At 29.5% G+C, this 19,365-nt stretch overlaps 2 protein-coding genes across 2 annotated transcripts; both read right to left on the bottom strand.

Moving 5' to 3' along the window:
- Positions 1-11,245: 11,245 nt before the first annotated feature.
- On the bottom strand, positions 11,246-12,841 carry LOC132756693 (fucolectin-1-like). Its single transcript, XM_060747823.1, has 3 exons — positions 12,626-12,841; positions 12,112-12,309; positions 11,246-11,637 (listed from the first exon to the last, which is right to left on the bottom strand). The coding sequence occupies exons 1-3, from the start codon at positions 12,807-12,809 to the stop codon at positions 11,618-11,620; spliced, it is 402 nt and encodes a 133-aa protein (XP_060603806.1). The 5' UTR covers positions 12,810-12,841; the 3' UTR covers positions 11,246-11,617.
- Positions 12,842-14,091: 1,250 nt separating this feature from the next.
- Positions 14,092-16,490, bottom strand: LOC132756694 (uncharacterized). Its single transcript, XM_060747824.1, has 3 exons — positions 16,102-16,490; positions 14,903-14,969; positions 14,092-14,309 (listed from the first exon to the last, which is right to left on the bottom strand). The coding sequence occupies exons 1-3, from the start codon at positions 16,432-16,434 to the stop codon at positions 14,092-14,094; spliced, it is 618 nt and encodes a 205-aa protein (XP_060603807.1). The 5' UTR covers positions 16,435-16,490.
- Between the last annotated feature and the right edge of the window lie 2,875 nt (positions 16,491-19,365).

The following is a 19,365-nucleotide window of genomic DNA, read 5'->3' as shown; positions in this document are numbered from 1 at the left end:
ATTAAACATAATTCATCAAAAGTAAATGTCTTCCACGTGTCCCTATATCAGTCCTCAATTAAAACACTGGCCTTAATAAGTTTTCACTTATATAGAGAAAAAAAGAATCCCTAAAGAAAGCCCAACACGGCATAATTGAAAATGTTGCATGCATTTTCCATCTTATATGTTTCCATCATATATTTTTATCTTTGGAAAAACATTCATCAATTTCTTATAACCGTAAATAATTGGACGAAGCTCATAGGGTTGATTCTTATTTTATTTTCTCTATTTTATCGCCACATCAACGTTGTTTGTGCCGTGTGCAGGCTATAAAAAGTCGCCCCGTACATTCAATCAGAGATGTTATATTTCCGATCCTTGAAGGTCGTTCTGAACAACATTATTGTTGTGCTTGTAGTAATTTAGTTCTTTCTATTTGGCTATTTTCTTATTGGGCGGTTCCAGTATTCCTCACTTGAATACTGTTTAATCACCCTTAGGATATGTGGCCGGCTTTGTCTTCTGACGCCTTATTTGTGATATGCAGAGTTCAAAACCTCTGATCTCCTTTCAAAATTCCATTGTATTTAGTTCCGCCCATTGTTTTGTCGTTTAGGGCACACGCAAATTATTTTACTTCGGGACCATATGCCGCTTTTCATGCAATGGCACTTAAGTTTCACATTGAAGGTTCCATGATAACCGCCATATGAAAACACCTGCGGATGTTTCTAAATTTAAAATTGTACCGGTTCATGTTAAATGTTAAATTCTGCTTAAGCCGGTGCTAGGGGGCGTGGACGGTAGTTTGCACTTGTCAGTACCGTCCATGAACAGGCTCAATCAAACCGAGCCTGCAACATTTTCAATTTTGTCGTGTTGGGCTTTCTTTGGGGATTCTTATTTTCTCTATTTGATAATGGCCTTCCCCCAAAAATACGCTATATATACAGTATATGTATAGTGATCTTAATTGAGGAATGCCAGCAATTTCATGAATTTGTTTTTGTTGAGAAATCAGCAAAATAAATAAATACAAATAGTAACCCCAGATGAATTGAACCAACACCATCTAGTACTGATATACCTTACAGCTATTAACAAAAAGGCAGTTGTTTGATGTGTTTTCGCAGCCGACAAAAGGAAAAGCAAAAGAAAAAAAAAGAAAGAAAAAGGAAAGAACAAGAATAAAGCAATATATGCAACCGTTGAAAATTTAAAGACGTCAAATGTTAGAGACGGATTGTAAACTGATACATCGTGGAGAAAGTAATATTGATTCAAGATAAGTGGAAATAATTCATTTAACGGTTAAACCTTTTTATTTTAGCAGAATATTTTCATGTCATTGATTATCTTATTCGGAATGTTCGTTACCGATGCCCCATCGGAGCCTCTATGAAAAAAATATTAAATATATAGCAGGTGCATAAAAATCTCAACTGTTATAAAATAATTGAGTTGTTTTCCTGTATTAATCCATGAAAACAATGCACTTCTATATATTATCAATACAGTTTTCAATGATATGCTCATTGAAGTGTACTGAGTATAATGGGTTGGTAAGAACAAAGAAAAGGTTCGAAACCATGCAATAATGATAGTTATAACTTATAACTGTTATTTTCTGTCAGTGTGAACATACCAAACTGACCATTCTCTCAATGATTCAGAAGTCCAATTTAAGTTTCAATGTAATTATATTTTCATTACAAATGAAATGGACTGTAAAAATCCTGAAATGATATTAATTGGACATATATGTTTTTTCTTTTCCTGTTACTTTGTACGTGTCTTGTCAGAATATTGAATACTCATATGTGCGATTTTGTTTATGTTTGTCCGATGTGTGTATGTAAAATAATTTTGACACTAGTCTGTAATCAAAACATTTATAGAGAACGGTTGTGTTTCAAGTATACAAAGCAAATCTAGTGAATCGTGTTCATTATTACGCACATAAGTGACAAGTAGAATAAACATTTCACTTAGAGCTTTTCGTCATTATATTGACAAAGTACTAATTAAAAAGAAACAAAAACACAAATAGGATTTGTATATTTATAATGCTTGAATCAATTAAGTGTTTCACAACAGCTTGTTGCTTTTCAAAACCCAAGGTTCCAAAACAAAGTTTATCAATAATTGTATTGAAAAAGGGATCGAACAACCTGCTTCAAAGGAGGGGTATGTAAAATAAAGATTCATTTCAATTTCTACACAAAAACTTTGTTATTGTATGACGTTAAACTTATATTGTTTATATGCGTTCAAATAACGACATTTTCAAAATTGATGACTTAGTCACATTCTTAATAGGGCAATAAGTACAATTAATATCTTGATTTTCTGTAAATAAGATAATCATGACGTGTTCTAAGATTGAAAAATGTGTGTTCTTATAGAAAATGCATAACATAATGATAGAGAGAGTAATCAGCAAAGGGAAACTAAATATATAATATAACTGACTATGAAAACTATGCAGGTACATATGACTCATACTCGAATTTTGAAAACCATAATATATTACCAAAAGACGTCCACACTATTGCAATGTAACTCGATAACGCCAAAAATTATTTATCTATTTTTCATATCTTATTAAATACTTAAATTTTTCCAGCACATTTCAAGACATTGAATAAGGTAGTACAATTATCTTCCACATGTACTCACCAATAAGGTATGTTATTTACGATAAGAGATTTATTAAATACAAGCATTCAATTAATCAGTTTCGTTCCATGAAACGAGCACAATACTGGTGTTTCCATAAAAGGAGTGAAAACAGCGCGCTTCCAGATTCATTCTAATTATCATGAAAATGTATTTGAATGTGTAATATTGTGAAGTAACCAAAATGACGCGATTTACACATTATCAATGGCACTTTCAAACTACGAAAATTATCAAAATGTGGTCAAAATATGTATAAATAGCTTTTATTGCGTTAGTAACGCAGTAGGAATAAAGTTGTAAGTACTAAAAATTTAGCCTATAATCGCACATAATAATTATGTAAGATATTACTTGCATCTTAAACCTTTATATTTTTCCTTACATCTTATTACATTTTTCTCAAGTTTCTTTTTATTGATATACTTTGACTTATCAGGAATGTTAACAGGATGTTAATTATGCACTTATATTTATGTATTTTCCTCCTTATAATCAGGACACATGTAAAGTTTTTCTACTATGTCACAATTTGAATTCATTATTTATCTTAATAAAATAAATACGCTTTTATGCTTATTATAATAATTTACGATAGGATTTTTGTCTAATTATTCCAAGTATATTTAAAATTGCAGACAGACAAATAAAACATCTGATAATATTTGACATTAACAAAAATATCTATTATACGACTGTGCATTGGGTATTTTCACGTTTTGAAACGGATTCAGCCTTTTTGTAATCGCAGATTTAACCGAAGTTTGACCGCTAAGAGTGATGAAAGGTTATTCAACATCTGCTCAATGAGAGTAGAAGAGAAAATCAGCCCAGACTGTTTCGGTTGAAATAGAAAATAGTCTGAGGGAATAGTACATATGTGTTATGTAAAATGTGTAAGTTTAGGAGTGTACTAAACACTGAATGATAGTGATTCGAACTAATAAGCAAAACACAACAAACAATGAAAAATGGCTACTGAATCTTCAAGAAAGAAGTACATAATGGTGATCTGGAAGTGCTTGGGAATTTGTTTATTAATCAGGTATATATAACATCACCATTTTCATGTTTTAAATACATTGATTATAATATTTTCCTCTTTGTAATTGTATTAAGCATCACATAATTATTACCTTTATTTCATAAGGCTTTAATAAAAAGGTTCTTACCTATGGTTTTAGCTTAGGTGCCTCTCTTTTATCTTTTACACTTCCCTTGCCTTTATGACACATTACTGCACATCAAGCGATACTTTCCTCATCTGTTAAAAATCTACCATGCTCTAAATCTATGATTATGAAACATTATTGAACACATGTTTGACATATCGAAAGAATTTAATAATTATGGATTATTATTATTATTGGGTCTTTAACCATTTTTAAATTTTGATACTAGCGTTTAACACCCAATATCTGTCTTTGAAACACACCTTTTCCTTAACACGTTTCAATGTTCAAATTGATTTTTATATGTGATTTTCGATAATCAGTTATAAAATTAGATATGAGATCAGACTTCTCGATAAATAATTTATTAGTTATTTTAATTAATTCGATGATTGTTCAGTAACCTCAACTTTGTCTTATTTTGGGTTTGTTACAGGAACAATGCATGGAATTTAAAAATTGAAACTTTAAGCTCTTTCTATGCATAAATTTTATCGCAAGTTAAATAATTTAAAAAGCAAAAAAAAAAAACAAAAAAAAAAAAACAAACAAAGAAAAACACATAAAAATTACATGGGAAAAAAACGCTCAAATAAAACATATCAGTAAAAATTCTTTTGAATATTATTATAATTGTAACAAAGCAGCCTGGTTGAACACGGCCTAATATTTTTAAGATACTTTTGTTTTTAGATGAACATAATAGTTTCATTTCCAGTTATGTATTCATATTGTCTCCTCTGTTTGTATTTATTTAGTTTAACTTGTGTTGCATAATAGTTAACATAATGTAAGAAAAGTATATTTTTATCATATTATTTTTAAAACGCATTTATTCTTTTTTTATTTAATTCCTGGAGATAGTGTAGACATTCTCACAAATTGTGTAACTAATCAACTAAAAGTTTATTATTATTTCTCCGTTATGCGGTTGGACTTTCAGTGCTTGACTACTAGAGAAATGAGTAATGTGAAATTGACTGTCAGTAAAATGGACATTAATTTACAACTAGAGATTGTACGATTAGCCTCTAATGATAGCTCACAAGATTTGGAACTTCTTTGGGTAAAGATATTCCAGAACATTGAATCGGCACTTCTGGAACAAGCATGCATAGCTAACAGTTATCTGTTAAATGTCCCCATAATTTTGAATACTATTACAAAAGTAACAACAGTTGAAGAGATGTGTCATATTACTATAAAAATCTTTTGAAATAAAACTTTGGTTGAATGAGCTTTGTATTTTTTATCTAATTTTTATTTATTATATAATTAAGATATTCACTCAGCAATAAAACAATAGATTTTCATGACACCAATTAATCACATTATTGCATATATAAATTTTATTGATAGACTGCATTTTTATTACTTTTTAACAATTTGATGTTTTTAATCACATTTCAATTATTTTATATTTCATCCATAATTTATGTATTTTTTATTTATTCATTTTAATTAATCAATTTAATAAATTCGTTCTTTTTGTTTAGTTATTGTTTTTAAATTATTATTTACTATTAATTAATACATAAATAAATAAATAAATACATAAATTTATTTATTTATTTATTCATATAGTTATTTACTTATCTTAACTAATTTATTCATCCCTTTATTTATTTGTTTATTTATTACTAATTAAAAAAATAAGTAAAACGTTAACATCTTCCTATCATTAAATGCTAAATTAAATGCTAAACATGTATTTTACGAGTAAATTACATGTTAATAAGATGATTATCTTTCACCTATTTCCCCACTTCTAACAACTTTTCCTTGCCCATACTGAAGTAATGGGTAATTTGGAAACACATCCCGGTAAATATAACAGTTACTCGTATGTTGTTAAAGCGCAAAATGTTATATGATATTTTTGTTAAGATTTCTAAGCATAGTAATAAAATGAGAAAAAAGTGAATGTAAGTTATCTTTTAGTATAATTTTATACTAAAAATAACTGACATGAAATTATTTTTTCTCATTTTAATCACATACGGGCAAATAAACATAATGTTTTTCTTTTATAATGAAAATGAAATGATTTGATGTCAGTATTTAAAATTTATTTGATCTGTGAAGTTTTATTATTCTTCTTCTTCGTCTAATTATTATTATAATTATTATTATTATTATTTGTTTATTGTTGTTACTTTTTATTTCATTTATCACAATAAAAATTATATTTTTTCACTAGTTTTATTTTTCTAAAAAATGTGATAATTAATGTAAATAATGATTTAATTGTAGTTAAAAGAATAAGTATTTTGTATAAATAAGAAGTTAATTGACAATAATATGATACTACTAGATTAAAAATGATAAAATATGAATATCAGTTTTAGATAGCATTAAACTGTTTTTTTCTTCTTATTTATGTTGTTTATTTACTATATATTTTCATTTTAACAATATTCTGTATGATGGAAAATTCTTAATAAAGAAACGAATTGTCCCATAAAACCAAATGTTTGCGTTATTTTACTACACTCCATTTTGTCATTGATCATATCTTCTTCATTGAAACAGGTGGTAAACCATATATCATGAAAGTATTTTTCTACTACATTTTAAATAACAATTAAAAGCACAGACCATACTAACGCATGAAGAATATGGAGAAAAACGTTTTCGTGTATATTCATTTTATTGAACAGTATTAGACAATTTGAGGACACTTATACTGATTCCGGATAATAAACTGCAAAATGACAGCATTACTTACCCATTTAAAAGTATAAGAATTATATTCTTCTATGTATACATGTATTCATCATATAACTCAGAACAACAAATTTCATCATTATCTTTAGAAAATAAACCCATATAAAAAGATAGAGGACTATTATCCGCAAACAGACAGGCACAATGCGTTTTCGTCTTGAGGGTTTAAAAGATAGGGGGAATTGATCTCCTTGTCAGCCCAACACTCTTTCTTAGCGTTCTCGGCTCTGCATGTAAATTTTTTGCTTGTGAAAAAGTTGCTGTATTCGACCCCCGGAAAAAAAGGACATCTGGAATTTCCTATTTTATTCTTGAATTTGCATTTTATAATTTATTCATTTTTTATGCTTTGTGCGCTTGCAAACCGGCATTTTTAGTTAGCGACGGTACAACGTTCGGGATGCAACCGGCTACCCGTGATTAATGGTCGAGATTAATCGTTGATGACGACAACATGCCGTTACATTAGTTACCCCATGGTAACAGAAATTTACCTGCAGGATAAAGACCCCAAAGCATCAGGCCGTTATTTGTCTAAAGAGACCAAATATGGTCACATCAATTTGAATATCATTGATAACAAGATCGCTGTTTATTTTGCTAGAATTATAACTCTGATTTGAGTTAATGAATGTTATACTTTGGAATAACTTTTGTGTGTGATTTGTTGCTTTTTTACATGAGTACATTTGTTTCTGAGCGTATTGTGATCAGTTATGACATAAATACGCTCGTTTTATGCATATCATTTGTGAATATTAACCGAGTTTATGTTTCAAATTGTTTGTAGAACTAATGTGTTAAAACAATATTTATTAGGTAATTTGTTTTGTGAACCCAGATATACTAAATTGGCTTCATTTATACGTTTTTCCTTTAATTGTTATACTGAATCATAGGACATTAAATTGTTAATTGGCAATATTGACCTGAAGGTAATTAATTTTCGGATGTATTTTCGTTAGTTTCCGTATACAATGGGTGAACGTCATTCGCAGAAACATTGTCCAGTTTCGCAAAATATAAAAATGAAATAAAAATAGAAAATGTTAAAGATAATGTTCTTTATAATTTTTAAATTTTAAAATGGGAAAAAATTAAAATCTTTTTTCACGGAAATAGGGTTTGGCATTTTTGAAGGGAAAGGGAACAGGGGGAGTTGTTAAATTAAAACATAAAAACCCTTTTATATCGTTTTTTCCCACTATAAAATCCTTTAAGATTTACTTCGAAATCCGATAATTACCTACAAAAGGTCATTGACTATGTAAATGTCTCATGTCAATATTGTTACACAATACTTGCATTTGTATCGTTTGTTTACTTTACCATGGAAATATGATCATGTCAGTCAGCATATACCGTCGTACTATTCTTAACTAAAACATATGGATAAATAAACATCTGGATAACACCAACAAAAACCAACACCAATTTATTATGAATATTAGACTTGGTGACATTTATTTAAGCTCTACAACTTCTTGCAACTTATATTATTCAGTTAACAGTGCGCTTCCAGGAACCAACTAGTACTATTATCATATGAAGAAAATAAGCATGATCGTGATCCGAGTAGGGCTCGAACACATGATCACGTGATGATCTTTCGGTTTGGAGGCAGACACCTTAACCACTAGCTAACACCTCTAATTATGTTATTTTACAAGGAAACATGGTGACGACACGAGTAGGTACGTATACTCAAGCCGACAGTCTCTGGATTGGGAGACATACCATTAGACAACAAATGACCGTTTCCATTATGTACTTTGAAAATGCTTTTCTTATCCACCTTTACCTGCTGAAATTGTGTTTGTAAATTTTATCAATTTCTGGTTTCTACTAGCAAAACTAATCACTTCCGGATTTGGCTAACACAACTAATCAATTCGGGTTTTTGCTAAAGAAACTACTCATTTCCAGTTCCAGCAGATTATGGGTAAATAGTTATACATAAAGTGGAAGTGAAAGGCCAGATTATATTCTTTAATTGTTTTATTTCCTTTTAAATATACACGTGTAGTCTATAGCTGGGCAAGTTACGCTTCGTGGTCCCGACCTTTGATTTCTCCGCGTTAATAGTCTTTCTTATTTTGTATAGTTTATCTTATTTTGTCAAACTTATGCATCGATGTCATTATTCATTTGAATATTTCTAAGCGTTTTGTTTATTAGATATTGTAGTAATGATCTACATCTCTATAAAATAGCAAGAACAAAACGCAATACAAATGATTAACTTTTAATTTAAATACATTCATACAAGCATATTAAAATGACATTACATAAAAATAGTTGAGCTGTGAATATATAAGACGACACAAGACCGACAAAAATATTTGCTTTACAATTACACTTATGCTAGCTAAAACAACCAAAACATGTGGCCCTTTTCTAAAGGAAATATGTCACTTGCTAGAGTACACATATATTGTTTGTTCTTCCCTTTGCCATTGGTAAGTAAGATGAGGACATAGTAATGCAAAAAAAAACACAACATGACATGTTTATAATAAATCAACTAGTAAATACTCGTCACAATACCTTTTAGATTTTACAATATATCACATATGTCCAAGGTTCTTGGGTTTATACACCGAAAGGCAGTATCATAAGTAACATTTAGTCAACTTGACTAGACGTTTGAAATGTAAAGTATCTTTATTTGCAGGAGTATGATGTATTCTTGCTAATCGTCAATGAATCTAAGACGTCAACTTATTTCAATATGACGTGACAAGTGATATTCGTATGACAATTATATATTGCGAAACTACTAATCAGCAATAAAAAATTGTCATTGTCACAATGCAATGTGACAATGCGACAACGCAGAACGATATGCGCCAATGCAAAGTGACCGCGCCAAACATCATAGAGACAACGCGAAATGAAAAAGCGAAAATTCAAATTACATAATGACAATGCAAAATAACATAGCATTAATAAGCAATTGACAACAAAACAGCGATGCAATGTTGCAGTGTTGTGTTGATTTATTCTGAAATTAATGGTTATGTAGCTCTGCATAAATGAGTTGCCTCTAGTCAAACTCACGAACACAGCGAACGACATTGTGAAAGGAATACAATAACAGTATAAAATATTTTTATGTATTTACACTCTCCCTTTAATTTACTTTCTTCTGGTCAAAAAGTGCTTCAATATATCTGTAAGCATGAAAGCAAATGCTTAAATGACTCTTTGCCAGTGGCAAATGCTAACCAATCGTTGTTTCAACAATTTCAGCAGGAAATTGTGGACTGTACGTATATACACAAAAGTGAAATTGAAAACCAAATTGATTTAATCTTTTTTTAAAACAATAGAAAAAGAATAGTCTTGCTACAGTTTACGCATTGCAATTGTTGTGAGAATTATCAAACTGAGTTAAGGCTGTAGACTTATAACTTAGATTTAAGGCACCGATTAAACAATTACTAGTAAGACTAGCAACGAGAAATATTGTTTCATACATATATACTGACTTTATACAGCATTTAGATATTAGCCGTTCGCCCGTACAAGAAAGCAATACAAAACTGAAAACAAAACAACAGCAACACAACTTATAAACACAAAAAATATGAAAAACATAAAAATGTTTGTTGTTAGTATAGGGTTAACGCACGTTTTTCCGTGTTATAACGTCTGCAGAGTCCCGAGGAACGGTTGGTGCCCGAGCCCGGTAGGGCGAGGGCTCCAACAGTTCCGAGGGGCTCTGCAGACTTTATAACACGAAATAAACGTGCGTTGACGCTATTATAGCATAAAATTTTAAAACAGATTCATGATGTATATTATATATGAAACGCAAACATTAAATCCTTGTGCTTGAACAGTATTTATCCCACTCTACATGTTTTACGTATGCGTTTTATTTTTTCCGGGGCCAACAACTTGAGAACCGAACGAAATTTCGAATTTTAATTGATTTAACAAAGTTTAACTTTGGAGATATATTAACTTAAGAAAAACATAACATTACTCTACCAAAGACAAAACAGGCGCCTTAGAAATTCCTAGAATGGTTACAGATTGGCGGTAGGACATCAGATTCAATTTCAGAATCGGTTTTTTAAGCACGCAAGTTTAAAAAAAATCAGGCATAAAACATTATTCTCTCAAAGAAACATGATGAACATTTATCAACGTCAATAAAACAACGTTTTCTTATATTCATTTTGTACTTTCCATTTTTGTAAGTTAATCGGGGGATTAAACTGAATGACAGATTCTATTTGTTTACATTGACAACCGCCGTTTCTTAGAAAGGGCGACAACCAAGATAAGCGGCGATGTCTATACGCCGTATTGCCGGCATAAGTACTTGAATATGCGAATGAAGCCCCCGAATTAATAATTCCAATATAACAAGAGCGCATGACTCTTGCAAACAGGCCAAATCGTCATTTTTTGTTTGTTTTCTGGGCCCTGCATGTATTGCGCATAGGTAAAACCGGGCTATAACAAGAGCGCGTGACTATATTAACGCATGGTTTTGGCCCAGTTATAACATGGGCAAAAGAGGGGAAAATAGCCGATTTTATGCCATAATATAACTTGAAAATAAACATTACAAAATCATTCGTTATTATCAGCGTCTCCACCAGTCATTAAATATGACATCCGGTATTCATTGAGCGACACGCATTTAGATTTTTCACTGTTACTGTAACATATGATTACAACTGTCTTGTATATTATTTTGGTATTGGTACGCTTGTGTCTTCATACTTGACCTGACATACTTGACAGTAATACACCGTTCAGAAATGGTTAAGCATAACATCATTAAACATCCAATTAGTTATTCAATATTGATTGAATTGAAAGGAAGCTTGGTTGGATGAAACAACAAAAGACAACGATCACTATATATGAAAGCCAGTGACTGGTAAATTAATTATTTGTCTTTCAAGTGTGAATGAAGGCTATTTAATTATTGACTAACACGACAATTCTATTTTAAAGTTAAATAAACAAAAGCTTACATTTATGATATTTCTATTATAGTAAAAAATAAAACTGTCAATCCTATGCCGAATAGTTTATCTGGACGGTTGAAGTACTGAAAAAGAAAGAAAATACACAGAAATAGTTAAAACCACATCAAGGTGCTTCAGGGCTCTTGGCAAACCCTTATAGATCTGTAGATATAGACGAATGTCTAGTATTGTCATAAATAAATGGAAAATGAGCAACTCTCGCTTATTAACGACACATTTCGAGTTCCCTCTTTTGGTACATTTTTCGTCACGAGAGATTTATCTTGATAGTAATATATTTTGATTATTTTGAGAAAAGATCACTATAGCAATACACTAATGATCACCAGGGAATGTTGGTTAAGAAAAAATACTTATGATATTAAATATCATATATCATATTAATCAAAACTTTATATGTTAAATATTATCAAAATTATTTTTTAATTCTCTACTCTTATATATAATTGTACAACATCATTCCCTATCAAAGATATCACAAATGTATGAAACAAACTAATCAAATAAAATCATGAAATAACAGTATGAATTTATACCATCATATCCATATACTTGCACTTCGCAAAGATGAAGAAAGTTTTGGTTTTGAAGCATAACTTTAACATAGCGTGCCTTTTCGTCGTCGGTAAAAGTAAATGAGTGAATATCATTGATTTGCCCCAAGACTTTCTTTACAATTATGATGGTATCCAAGGTTGTGCCAAATAACAAATCCAAATCAGATGCTCGATTAGCTGAATATAGATAAAAAGAAAAAAGAAGAAGAAATAAAACAAAACACTGTCCCCAAAAGCTAACAAACAAACAAAAACAAAACAATATTGACAATGCGCTTATTTGTTTGTGTTTAATTGAGATAATTAGAAACATTGTGTAATAAGTCAGAATGTTTTTTTATGTTTTATTCATGATTATAAGACAAATTCCTTTATGACTTTATACTATTAATTTTGTTACAGTACTATTGCTGTATAGAGAAAATTGGATTTTTTGCATAAAACATTATTTCTGAGAATGAGAAATACTATTTTGTTTCCGAAAACATCTTACCGTTTTCAGTAAACAATCTATTATACAAAACCACTTTGGTGATTCTGTATATTTCAGTAAGATCAACCTGCCACCAAGCGTTTAGATCTAATCCAGTATGAAAACATGAGTCTGCCTCAAAACTCTGATTAACATTACCGTCAACACCTTTATCTGATGTGTATGTCTTATAAATACTTGACATGCTTGTTGGTTTTCCTCTTGCCACATTTGATACATCAACTGAATAATTATATTAATATTTAAGGTAGACCATGCGTAATTGGCACCATTAGGAAATGTAAAATTGACAACATAGGACATTTATATATGTTCAAGGTCACCTGTATGCAAAATATAAATAACATTTACCGTGTGGTTTATGAGTAAAGGATATATATCTGTACTAAGACTTTGCCATTAGAAGGGCTTATTTTCAGAAATAAGGAAACTATAAATAATCTGTAATATAATCATTATAAAAAATGTTTCTCATTGATACGAAACAAATAATCATATTAAGGTAACAAATTACACAAGCAAAATGTTTGTTTCTAAACAAAATGTTCTAAATATGTATAAAAATGTTACAATACCATACCCACTTTAAACAGTAATTTTACCATTTCCCTATCTAAAATGTCTTATTCAAAATATCCCTAAAATTTACCACAATTAGGGGCTGTTTGTCGTTTTTTTTTAAAGATATAATGGTTGATCATGCGAAATATAAAATACTTTTACCATGTATTTTTTTATTTTATCAAACTTTGAAAATATCTGGTATCATATTTGCTATAAATTTTGGCATTATTTAGCAAATAAATACCTTCCATAATCATTTAATTTAAATTAAACCCTTTTTTATTCCATAAGGGATCAGAGAGGTACTTAAATAATGTTAAAAAGAAAAAATGAAAGAAAAAAGGTTGCCCTTTCTGGGGTTTGAACCCACGCCCCTCAATTTCAATGAAGTTGAAAAACGATTCAAGCCTATTTGAATACTCTTCAAAATTGAGGTAATGCATTACCCATGGTCTACCTTAAAGTCATTATAAAAATGTAGAATAAAAAAATAAATAAATAAATAAAAAATAGAAAAGCGTAACACAACATTAAACATGACATCTACCTCTTTATAAGATTGACACAGTTTTACTTATCTTGAGAAACACAAATGAATAATAATAATAAAAAAACATTATTTGATATAATCTGTGGTCTTTTGCATTGATTCATCGTATATTTGTAGATATTTTGTTATAACTATTTTCTTTAGATCAAGACTTTTGTTAAACAAGAATGAACTGACTTTATTTGTCATGAACCATTTGCTCTGAAATACACTAGATCATTCGTGTTATTTTTGGTTGCACATTTCAATCCACAATGTCACAAAAGAATAATTAAAGAATCTCAAGAAATTTACCTATAAATGCACAATATTAGATTTACACAATTGATAATTGTTTTTATCATGTATTCAATTATGAACTAATCCATTGCCAATTGCTGTTACAAAATGTGTACTCACGGATACATGATTCCATACTATTGTTCCAATGTCCGTCAGGGAAACAGACCAAATTTTCATCTGTACTATTTAGTTTGTATCCAATATCGCATATATATTCCCTTCGTGCCCCAACTTCGTTTAAATTTCCCAAAATCATCCCATGTTGAATGAATGTCTGTAAGGAACATTCTGAAATGGGAAACCAATATATAAAAAAATAAATTAGTAGTTCTTTGTAGTTAAAAGCAAATACAGCAATACATAATAATATATAAAATTGAAATTTTGCCAGTCCAAGTGTAAATGGTGAGTGCACTTATAAAAGTCAAAATAGCTTGAAATGTTGCCATAATTTTATTCGATTTCTGTAACGTTAAATTGTTCAAAACAATTCATAATTTAAGTAATTATTTTATTTTTTTAGTGTTTAAAAAAACTTTCATTATCAATTATTGGTTAATCACCATCAATATATATACAGTCATTTGATATTACAAATTCAACTCTTCTCAACTAGACAGTGAAGAAATGCGCATAATGTCAAGAAATGCCACTTTAAATGATACAGCAATAAAATTAGCAAGAGAGACCAAATTCTGAACCAAAACCGTTTTTCTTCATTTTTTCCTCTCCACTTTTCCCTGATTTATCAAATAGATAAAAATAAATAATTTGACTTATCAACAGTATGCATTTGAGTTTTAAAAATAATTTAGACAATAAGCTTCCGAATTGAAAACCCAATAGAAACAAAATATGTTGAACACATAACCATGGCCCACCTGTTGATTCACATGTTTTGCTGCTTGGCTCACATGTCATTTCTCTGTCACAATCTGGACAAGGTTGCTACCAAATATGAATAATGGTAAAAATATAGTATGTAGTGGTGTTGAAAATTCAAAAAGCCTTTTGTTCTTTTTAGTAAATAGCATGTTCTTTCTAATTACCTAATATTTTGATTTTGGTAATCTTAGTTTGCTCAGGAGTACCCTTTAATGGGTATTAACTTTCAGGATGACACCATCATTTAAATGCAAAGGGAAATAAAACACAAATATTTTTTTTTAATTAACCACATTTTAAATGAACTAAGTTTAAATTTTCTCTTAACTAAAAGTTATTTGAAACTAAACAAATTGACAATAAATAACAATCACTTTAATATAAATTGTTCTAATTGAACGAAAAATATGAAAATCAAGAAAAACAAGTTGAATAGAAGATTTAAGCTATAAACTAATATTTCTGAATAGTAGCAATTAATTTATCCTGTTATTTCATTGTAGATCGTATATCTTCATGAGTCGCCTTCTTAAATTAGATATATTATCATTTATTCATTTATCTATTATAATTATTATCATTATTATTATTATTATTATTATTAATTATTATTATTATTATTATTATTATTATTATTAGTATCATGTATTTATTTATTTAGTATTATTATCTACCTTTACATAATGCTGCTAAAAAGTTGTTGAACTATTACAAAAAACACAGTGGCGTTGTGAAAAGAAAACAAGAGAGTCTTATGTTATTTTTGCTTATACGTATAAACAATGTGAGTAAGTTTTTTAAATTCTACGAAGTGTTATCACATCTTATCCGACTTAAATGTCAGCTGTACGTTACGGAATCTACAAAATGCATATACCATTTTAACTGCTGAACATAAAATGAAAGTTTGCCAATGACTACAAAACAAATAAAAATAAAAGTTCTATTCTTATTATTTTATTCTTAAATGCCTTTTACTTTTATTTCGCTAGAAAATGCAAACACATTCATCACGCGTTGTGAGATTGATTTTGACGGAGGAAATTCTATATTTATTGTTTAATTTAATAAAAAAACATATTTTGATATGGACTACCCACTTATTACAGGAAATTTTTATGTCAGTCGTAAGTCAACTTTTATGTTTCATGCGATTTTTAGAATTTAAAATTAGAGAGCAAAGAAGAATGTCTACCTTTTCGATGAACATATCTGTTTTCCAAATTTCTACACAACTCCCTTTTACCCTGTCAGTTTCAATTCCGTCAGAGGAATACAAATCAAAAAGTTTAAAGATTCTCCTATAATTCAAAGCTGCACAAGCTTTTCGCAACCCACATGCCATAGCACATTCAGAAAGTGGCACATCTTGTAATGTTACAATTTTGTCAGTCTCTCCTCGGCATTTATTTCTAAATTTGATTGTATAACTGATTTTTACACCTTTATCTTCATTTGTAACAATAAACCCAAGCACGAGTCCATTTATCATTACTGTCACAAAGATATAACAAAACAAACACGCCATCTGTCAACACTGAATAAACATTTCATCCAGAGCTTTCCTAAATATATATATGTATGTATTTCTTCTGTTTCATTTTAAATCGCATAACTTACGCTGGATGACAGAATACACAGCATTTATTATTCTCGCGTTTATTGCGTTTATTATTCTCTTTCATTAGTAAAATATGAAGAATCGTACATAATTGATAGAAGCTTTGACTATAGAATATACCGGTATACGCATATCGTGTTAATTGTACTTTTTTTAAATATGCTCTATTGAATAAGATGAAATGAAAATACATGTAATAATAATAATGAAAAAAAAAATTAATTACATATATAAATCATAACCCCCCCCCCCCCCGCCAAAAATAAAAAAAATCAGAACCCCCCCCAAAAAAAAAAAAAAAAACAACAAAAACAACAACCTATTATTTGGTATTTATGTTCTTTTTCAATGTATTTCACTTAACTATTTTACTATGAATTATTTTTTTCAACCGGATATATTCTATAGGTGTCAGTTAATGACGCGTGATACAAAGTCAACTTTTATGTTAATAGCTTCAAAGTGGTTTTGACAGCATGTATTTGTTCATTTATATGTTGTAGGGCAATAGCAATGATATTTTACTGCTTGTCATTAAGTGAAGGGTCATGAAACAATAAAGATTGATTCAAATGTTATCATAAAAAACCTCTGATGTAAGATTGTTTTATATAGTATTCTGCTTATCAAAGAATTGGTTTAACATCAATTACAATTCAAATTTCACCATTTTCAGTGTAAATGTTGATTTTTGCTTATTAAGGCTTATTAAACTTATTACCACCCTAATGGGCCCTATAAGGAACTAAAAATTGACATCATAGGTCAGATATATACCTTAAAATACACATGTATGCAAAATTTAAACAAAGTTTACCGTACGGAAATCAAGTTATGGTCTCTTTCTAAACTCAAGCTAGGATGATATGAGGGCCTTTTTTTAGAAATGAGGAACCTTTAAATAATCTGCAATAACATTCTTATGAAAAATGTTTTCCCATTTATTTTGGTAAGAAACAAATAGTACCATTCAGCTAACAATCCGCATAAGCAAAATTATGGTTTCTACTTAAAATATATTAAATCTGTATAAAGATGTTACCCTTCCCAACCCATTTTTACCACGTGTCTGACCAATTTTCTACTTAGGGAGCCTGATTTAAAAAAAATCCTTAAAATTTACCTAAATGAGTGCCTGTTTTCAAAGTTTCCCTAAATTTTAAAGGAAGTATATTGGTTGATCTTGTAAAATATGAAATACTTTTACCGTCTAGTTTTGATTTTATTACACTTTGAAAATATCAGGTACATTATTTATTACTAGATTTAGCATAATTTAGCCAATAAATACCTATATAAATTAAAAAAACAAAACACAATTAAACACTTTTTTCTTTCCACATGGGACCTGAGAGATACATAAATAATGTTAAAAGAAAAAAAGAAAGAAAAAAAACGTTGACCCTTCTGGGGCTTGAACCCACGGCCCTCATTTTCATGTAGTTAACAGTAGTTCTAGCCTATTTGAATACTCTTCAAAGTGGAGGTAATGCATTAGGATGGTAATACCTTAAGCCGGTGCTAGGGGCGTGGACGGTAGTTTGCACTTAACAGCATTCTCTTTGAAAAGTGACATAATAACTTATTCCTACGTCAACCTCACTTATATTTGTCAAACAAATTATTAATTTAGAAATGATTAAAAGCATACAGACTTAGTGTACATTGAATTTCATCATTCACCAATTCGATGTTTTGCAAAATGTTTATTAAGTAATACATAAAAAAATGATTTAAAAAATCTGTTTTGCTTTCTAGTGAATTGAGAATTGACAGAAAACGTTTTACTTTCATTTTCAATTTCCTTTTAACTATGTTTCCGGGAACAGCAAATACTTTTGAAATTTTATAACCCTCTTTCAGGTATTGTATAATAGAACATTATTATCGCAAACATCATAATTAATTCAGTAATTTGACACGCCGGTATTGAAATATAAAAAAAACAAAAAACAAAAACGGAATAATACTGAATATCATACATAAGAGGGATATGCAATGTAATATATTCCATGTAATACATGACACAGGAAATACTATATAATATGTTCCATATAAAACAGGACAGAGACAAAAATGCAGGGTAATAAATTCCATCAATAAATGAAACTATATAGATTTGATTTGGATTTTATGTTTTCCTTTCTTGTTGACGTGTTGTAAAGTCGTTTCAATAGGTGTGCTTTCGTATCAACGTTTCAGAAATGTTTTCCAAAGTTATGTTACATATAACAATGACAATACACGATCGTTTTATTGTTATATCTGTTCAATAGATACCAACAAATATGAGATTAACGATCAACAAGGGACAGTAGCAACACCAAAAAAACAACGGCAACCAAAAGGAAATCAAAATGAAACAAATATGAGATGTAAACTTTTTTTTCATAGTGTGAACATAACATGGCAAAAAAAAATTCAGTTATAAATTCTAAAAAATGATGACAATATAAAATATCAATGCCTTCTACAAGCTGGGAAGATATCACTGGAATTTCTTCTACTCTTATAACACATTCACATATCCAGAGAATTGTTGTAAATAACATTATGAAACTACAATAGATCTATATCATATTAAGCTAAAAAGCTAAAATAATATATGGCTCATAAGGAGAATGTAAATTTTGATTTGCAAAGAAACAAACTAATTTTGGGATACAGTTGTGGTATAACAATAGAAATGTTCCTTAAAATGCAATATACATCCTATTTCAAGTCCTCTTTCTCAAGTAGGCATCGCTTAATAAATTTATAAGAATAAACAATGTAAACATTTTGATTTTTATATTTCGATTGTCATCTTGATTATGATCCTTTAATTATCGTGAGCGC

This window comes from Ruditapes philippinarum, unplaced genomic scaffold, assembly GCF_026571515.1.
Source record: "Ruditapes philippinarum isolate M1 unplaced genomic scaffold, ASM2657151v2 ctg10331_1_1_1_1, whole genome shotgun sequence".
Classification (NCBI taxonomy): Eukaryota; Metazoa; Mollusca; class Bivalvia; order Venerida; family Veneridae; genus Ruditapes; species Ruditapes philippinarum.
This window is presented reverse-complemented; position numbering and strand designations above follow the sequence as displayed.

What these genes read in the sequence shown, in the direction of transcription:
- LOC132756693 (XM_060747823.1), bottom strand. Translation starts at nt 12,809, where the DNA reads ATGTCAAGTATTTATAAGACATACACATCAGATAAAGGTGTTGACGGT. An exon ending in TAGATTGTTTACTGAAAACG is followed by an intron (nt 12,310 to 12,625) that starts GTAAGATGTTTT and finishes ATCTATATTCAG; the next exon opens with CTAATCGAGCATCTGATTTG. An exon ending in GCAAGTATATGGATATGATG is followed by an intron (nt 11,638 to 12,111) that starts GTATAAATTCAT and finishes TTTCTTTTTCAG; the next exon opens with TACTTCAACCGTCCAGATAA.
- LOC132756694 (XM_060747824.1), bottom strand. Translation starts at nt 16,434, where the DNA reads ATGGCGTGTTTGTTTTGTTATATCTTTGTGACAGTAATGATAAATGGA. An exon ending in CAGATATGTTCATCGAAAAG is followed by an intron (nt 14,970 to 16,101) that starts GTAGACATTCTT and finishes CATATTTGGTAG; the next exon opens with CAACCTTGTCCAGATTGTGA. An exon ending in CAAAACATGTGAATCAACAG is followed by an intron (nt 14,310 to 14,902) that starts GTGGGCCATGGT and finishes TTCCCATTTCAG; the next exon opens with AATGTTCCTTACAGACATTC.